At 61.7% G+C, this 6,046-nt stretch overlaps 1 protein-coding gene across 1 annotated transcript; it reads left to right on the plus strand.

The window, feature by feature from the left end:
* The first annotated feature begins 173 nt into the window (after nt 1-173).
* On the plus strand, nt 174-3,050 carry TIGD5 (tigger transposable element derived 5). Its single transcript, XM_062568456.1, has one exon. It carries the CDS (start codon nt 306-308, stop codon nt 2,034-2,036), a length of 1,731 nt encoding a protein of 576 aa, XP_062424440.1. The 5' UTR covers nt 174-305; the 3' UTR covers nt 2,037-3,050.
* Nucleotides 3,051-6,046: the final 2,996 nt, after the last annotated feature.

Raw genomic sequence — 6,046 nt, forward strand, 5'->3', positions numbered from 1 at the left:
CCTCACCGAAGAAAAGTGGTACATCCCAGCGGCGGGGCGGTGAGGGCGAGTCCAACGGCGAGGTTCGGGGGGGGGGGGAGGAGTAGTCTATCCGCGGAGGTGCGGGGGGGGGGAGGGCAGAGAGGAGGAGGCGGCGCATGCGCGCTGCGCGCCGCGCCGCCCCGCCTCCCCGGCCGGCTCGGGGAGCGGAGCGGAGACAAAGGCGCCGCGCCGCCCCCCCCACCCCCCCCGCCTTCCGCCCCGCCCCGGTTATAACGCGCCCCCCTCCCGGTACCGCGCCGGCCCATGGCTCCGGCGGCGCCTCCATGCCCGGGGGGGAGGCGGGCAGGGGGACGGCCGGCATGGCGGGCGGGCGGCAGGGCGGCGGGTCGGTGAAGATGGCGCTGCGGCGGGCTTACTCCATCAAGGACAAGCTGGAGGCCATCGAGCGGGTGAAGAAGGGCGAGCGGCAGGCGTCGGTGTGCCGGGCCTTCGGGGTGCCGGGCGGCACGCTGCGGGGCTGGCTGAAGGACGAGGCCAAGCTGCGCTGGTTCCTGGAGCAGCTGGGCGGCGAGGTGGGCACCCAGCGCAAGAAGATGCGCCTGGCCAACGAGGAGGAGATCGACCGCGCCGTCTACGCCTGGTTCCTCGCCCTGCGCCAGCACGGCGTGCCCCTCTCCGGGCCCCTCATCCAGGCGCAGGCCGAGGCCTTCGCCCGCCAGATCTACGGGCCCGAGTGCACCTTCAAGGCGAGCCACGGCTGGTTCTGGCGCTGGCAGAAGCGCCACGGCATCTCCAGCCAGCGCATCTACGGCGAGGGCGGCCTGGCCGCCGAGCCCGAGCGGGCCCCCGCCGCCTGCCCCGAGCCGCCGCTGCCCGACGCCGGCGGCTACGGCGACGAGCAGATCTACAACGCCAACGTCACCGGGCTCTACTGGAAGCTGCTGCCGGGGCAGCCGCGCCGGCGGGCGGCCCCCGGCGAGCGGGTCACCGTGCTGCTGGCCGCCAACTTGACGGGCTCCCACAAGCTCAAGCCGCTGGTGGTCGGCGGCCTCCGCAATCCCCCCAGCCTCCGGCACCACAACCAGGACAAATTCCCCGCTTGCTACCGCTACAGCCCCGAGGCCAGGCTGGGGCTGGCCCTCCTGCGCGCCTGGTTCTTCGAGGACTTTGTGCCCGGTGTCAAGAGGTACCTGCGCCGCAGCTGCCTGCAGCAGAAGGCCGTGCTGCTGCTCAGCTGCCCCCCGCCACCCTCCGGGGCCGGCCCCGAGGAGACCCCGCCGCTGCAGACGCCCGACGGCGCCATCCGCGCCCTCTTCCTTTCCAAGGGCCCCGCCGGAGGAGGCGGGGGCCGAATCCCGGCCCCCTTGGAGCAGGGGGTGGTGTCCGCCTTCAAGCAGCTCTACAAGCGGGAATTGCTGCGCCTGGCCGTGTCATGTGCGGCCGGCGGCTCCGGCGGGGGTGGCCCCGTGGATTTCGTGCGGTCCTTTCTGCTTAAGGACATGCTCTACTTGGCCGGCCTCTCCTGGGACCTCATCCCTCCTGGCTCCATCGAGAAGTGCTGGCTGCTGGGACTGCGCGCTGCCTTCGAGCCCCAGCCCGGGGAGGAAGAGCAAGGAGACCCGCCGCGGGGGGAGGAGGGGAGTGGGGACAGCAAAGTCTTCAGTGACCTTACCCACCTGGCCGCCCTGGCCTACAAGCGCTTGGCTCCCGAGGAGGTGGCCGACTGGCTGCACTTGGATGACGCGGCCCCAGGCATGGAGGAGGATGATGGGGAAGAGGATGCTGAGGACGAAGGCCCCGGTGGCTTCGGGGTGGACGAAGAGGAGGAGGTGGCCACCGGGGATGGGGGTGGCGGAGGAGGAGGTGGTGGGGCTGGGGAAGGGGGGGACCCCTTGCTGCCCACGGCCCGGGAAGCTATCCGAGGTCTGGAGACGGCACTGCGCTGGCTGGAGAGCCAGGACCCCCGGCAAGTGGGGCCGCTGAAGTTGGTGCAGCTCCGCTCCCTCATCAGCATGGCCCAGCGGCTGCACCGCGGCGGCAGCCCCGATTCCTAGGGCCAAGGTGGCCTGCGACCTCTCGGCTACCTACCGCCTCGCCTGGGCAAGGGGGCACGGCCCGGACCCCCGTGGGGCTGGGGGCAACCTGCCTCTCCCGTGGGACCGGCAATGGAGGTGCCAGCTCCCCTCACCCCTCCGTCACGGGCAGCTCGGGCTCCGGAGGCCCCAATACCCTTACGTTACCTTTGCTAAGGGGAGTGAAAATTTAGGGCTAACAGGGGGTTTTGTGTAATACCCTCCATATGTCGCATATTCGAGGGCTGTTCCTCACCCCCAGTGTATTTAGGAGGTGCTATTTTTTTTTGTTTGAATCCTGTGAGACTGAGCAGGATGGATCCGCCGGCAATGCGCCGCCAGGAGCACGGGGAAAAGTTACGTCCCCACCGCTGTAAGTAATCCCCCCGCATCGCGGAGCGGGGTGCCGAGCGAGGTTTGAGGTGGGCTGCCCCGGTGGGACATCTCTCGCTCCCCAGCGCCGACCAAGACGGAGGCGCCGGGCCGGAGCGGAGCTGGCAGAGGGATCTGCGCGGCGGGGAGATGGGTCAGATCCCCGGAGAGGGTCACCTCCATCTCGGTGACAACCATGCGCGCGAGGGTGCCCGGGCCGTGGCGACCTGCCCAACGGGTATCTTCAGCCAAGCATCTCTGCAAAGCACAACGGTCCGGGCGGAGGAGGCTGAGGTGTCCTCCAGGGTTGGCAGGGCAGCCGAGGCTGGAGGAGCCGGGGAGACGGCTCCCAGCGCGACGCGCATCTCGAGCGGGGCAGCAGCAGGAAGGGCTCCCAGAGGTGAAACACTAGAGGCATCAAATGTGAATTAGCAGCTCTGCTCTTCACTGGATTTTGATAATTTTTAAGTCTATTTAACCAAATTATTCAAAGGAGGAAAAAGAAAAAAAAAATCATTAGTGCTGAAGTACCTCGTGTCAGCAGGCGGGGTGGCTGGTTTTACCTGTTGGGTCTTTGTCTCATGACTTCAGAGTTTATGAAGATTAAATGGATTTTTATTCCCACTCTGGGGTTGTCTTCTGTGAGCGGTCACTTTGAGGCATCCCCGCTGCCGGGTGGGCAGTGGCGCAAGGTGGACCTCCATACGCTTGTGTCCTCTCGGGGTGACATGGCAAGCCGGCGCTTGGGTTTTCTCCATCATGTTCCCTGACTCTCCTCAGCTTGTTTAAGTTGGCAGGGCCAGGCAAGGTGCCTGAAACGCTGTGGCCACTCCTGAAAAAAAGCTCCTGAACCCTGGCTCGATCTTTGCTTCTGAGCCCAGTGAACACGGGAAGTCCCGTAGGCTGAGAGCAAGAGTAAATCAAATGGGCAGAGTTGCTTTATAAACCTCATCTGCTCCTACATTTGGGTAAACATCTTAAAAGAGCATCTTTTAAAAGTGGAATTTTACTTTATTTAGCAGCAGCTAGAGTTAACTTGCTCAGAAACGAGACTGATGGGGAATTTTAAGGAGCAGCTTGGAAAAAAAATAATGCACAAAAATGTCAGGTTGGGAGTTGCAACAACACTGTCTTTTCCAATCATTAAATTCCTGTTGGAGTTGAAACTGGGGCAGTCTGGGTCTAGCAGAAGGTGCACAGGTTGCTTGGTTGATCCCTGTTTGAACATCAAGGGCGAAGGGAGGATGAGTCTGCAAAAAAGCGAGTACGAAGACGGCCTTGCTGGGGCGATGTCTGTCCCTCCGCTTATCAGACTGGGAGGAAACCAGCTCTGCTGACGAGTGAAAAGTTGTGTTTCTTGGTTTGCTGTCTGTCTGGCTCGCTGGGGTCTGGAAGCGGAGCTGGATCTGGCCCACGTGTCTGACCAGCAGCACGTGAGAACTGTTTGGCGACGAGAACTGGTGGATAAGGACGGGCTGCATTTAACCGCGCTTGTAGAAAGGTGGTGGGAAACCTGGCAAAACCAGGAAGGTGGTAGCAGTAACTTAACTGCAGTAAGTTGTGCGTAGGTGGGCAGGGTTTTTTTATATTATTAATGGAATTCAAGCAATTTTTGTTGACTTAGCAAAATATCGAAGGCATCGGCCTGGGTTGGGTGATGGCCCAGGAAAGAACAAGCGAAGGAGGGCGCACGGCTTTAGGAAAATGAATTGGCCTGGGGAGGTTTGTGCAATTTAAAATTGCTATGGGACAGTCTGACTTCGTTTGTATGCTGGGCTCTGCAGTCCCTGAGTAGAGCAGCAAAGTGGAAACAAAGATTTCTGCAAAGCGCCGCTGTTACGTGGGGTCTCCTGGTTTTCCAGTGCGACGTTCCTGGTGGTTTTACTTCACTAAAATCTGGAGGGGGGCTAGTCCGCCTCCGCAATAACGTGTGTAAAAACTCTGGCTCTGGGTTGGATTTGCCGCTCCTCCGAAGGACAAGGGATAGCCTGAAAAATTGAGGCTGAAAAGCCGGTTGGGAGGGCAGGGAGGCAAACAGATGCGCAGCGCGCGGAGGTGGGGAGCGGCTCGGGTCGGTGGGCGGCGCGGGCTGCGAAGGCGCGTTCGGCCGCGCGGAGGTTTTTTAGGACAGATGTGTCCGAGAGGAGCGAACAAACGGAGCCCCTTGAGAACAACAACAACAGAAGAAGGTGGCAGCGGGCTGAGGCAGAGCCTGGTGAGCTGCGCAAGCGGGCCGCAGACGAGCGCTGCCCGCCTTTGCCCCGTTCCCAGCTCGGAGCTCGCGGCTCCCCAAAGGCAGGCACCTTCCCCCAAGCACAAGCATTTGGGGGTAGCTGCTTTCATGTGCAAGTGGAGAAAAAAAAATACAAATCTTTGCTTTCCCCATCAGACTGGGGTGAGAGGAGGGGAGGGACTGGCAGGCTTTTAATGCAGCTGGGCTAATTAATTAGGTGCCTTGAGTGGCAGAGCTGTTACTGCCCGTGGATGAGGGATGCGCTGGGCTTTGGGCATCTCGGTGCTACGCGGCAACGCTGCATCACTGGGAGGGGGGTCTGTCTTGGCCTGGTGCCACCGGCCACCAGATGGACCTCCTGGGAAAGGGATCAAAGCTGCGCGACCCGAGGGCTCAGTACCTGGCCCTTTCCGCAGCGTTATTTTGCCTGGAAAAAGCGTTTCATCTTCAAAACGTTGGACAAACCTTCCTTAATTGCATCTCTGCAGGTGCCAGGAGGGAACAGAGCTTAATTAGGACTTGCAAAATGCTCAGATCCTCTGCAAACAGAGTGAAACGCCAGGAAGGACACATCTGACTTAGTGAGGATTGTCTAATAACGTTTCCTGGAAAGAAAAGGCGAGTTTCCCATCGGCAAGGGCATTCCCGATCCCTGCAGAGGAACAGGGCTCCTCTTCCAGGAGACATTCATTGCAGCACGCAGGTTTGAGACCGGGAAAAGATGGGAGGTTTTGTGGCTGATTACTCACGGACGGCACTGGGATACGAATCAGCCCCCTCCCGGGTCTCAGCAGGCCTTCCTGGAGCGGAGCAGAGGACCGGGCAACGACGCTTATTTTTATCCCGAGAACCGAGCGCTGCTGCCCATGAAAGTCTTTCTCTGTGCTCCGTCTGCCCGAATGTCAAGCAGGGTTTGGGGGGGGGGAGGGTCCTCAGAGCACGGCACCTCTGGGTGATGCTAAAGGGAGAAGGATGGAGTTACTGCAGAGGCAAGGGCTAGATGAGATGTGGCGCCACGTTTTAAAGGAAGGTGCAGAGCAGAGGACGCACAAGCAGGTCGGAGAAAGGGGAAGGGGCCCTTGCTCCGCCTGGTTTCAAGCTGCTCTCCAAAGCTGCGTCCTGTTGGGCACTGCCAGGTCCCCTTCTCACGGTCCCAGCCCAGCGAGGGGACACCAGCATCCCCGGGGCACCCTGTAAAGCTGAGCCCCAGCCCTGCTGCCGCTGCCACCAGGCCAGGAGCAGTCCCGTCCCGGCACCAGCGAGCTTCAGCTGTGTCCCCGCTGGCCCAGGGTTTCACAGGGGGCCCAAACCCCATGGCCATCGCCTCCCCATGGAGATGCTCCTCGGGGCGCAGGGGACCAGAAGGAGCCAGGCCTGCAGCCCACCG

The sequence above is a fragment of the Rhea pennata genome, chromosome 2, assembly GCF_028389875.1.
Source record: "Rhea pennata isolate bPtePen1 chromosome 2, bPtePen1.pri, whole genome shotgun sequence".
NCBI lineage: Eukaryota > Metazoa > Chordata > Aves > Rheiformes > Rheidae > Rhea > Rhea pennata.

Coding starts and splice junctions, on each gene's coding strand:
- TIGD5 (XM_062568456.1), top strand. CDS start 306: ATGCCCGGGGGGGAGGCGGGCAGGGGGACGGCCGGCATGGCGGGCGGG.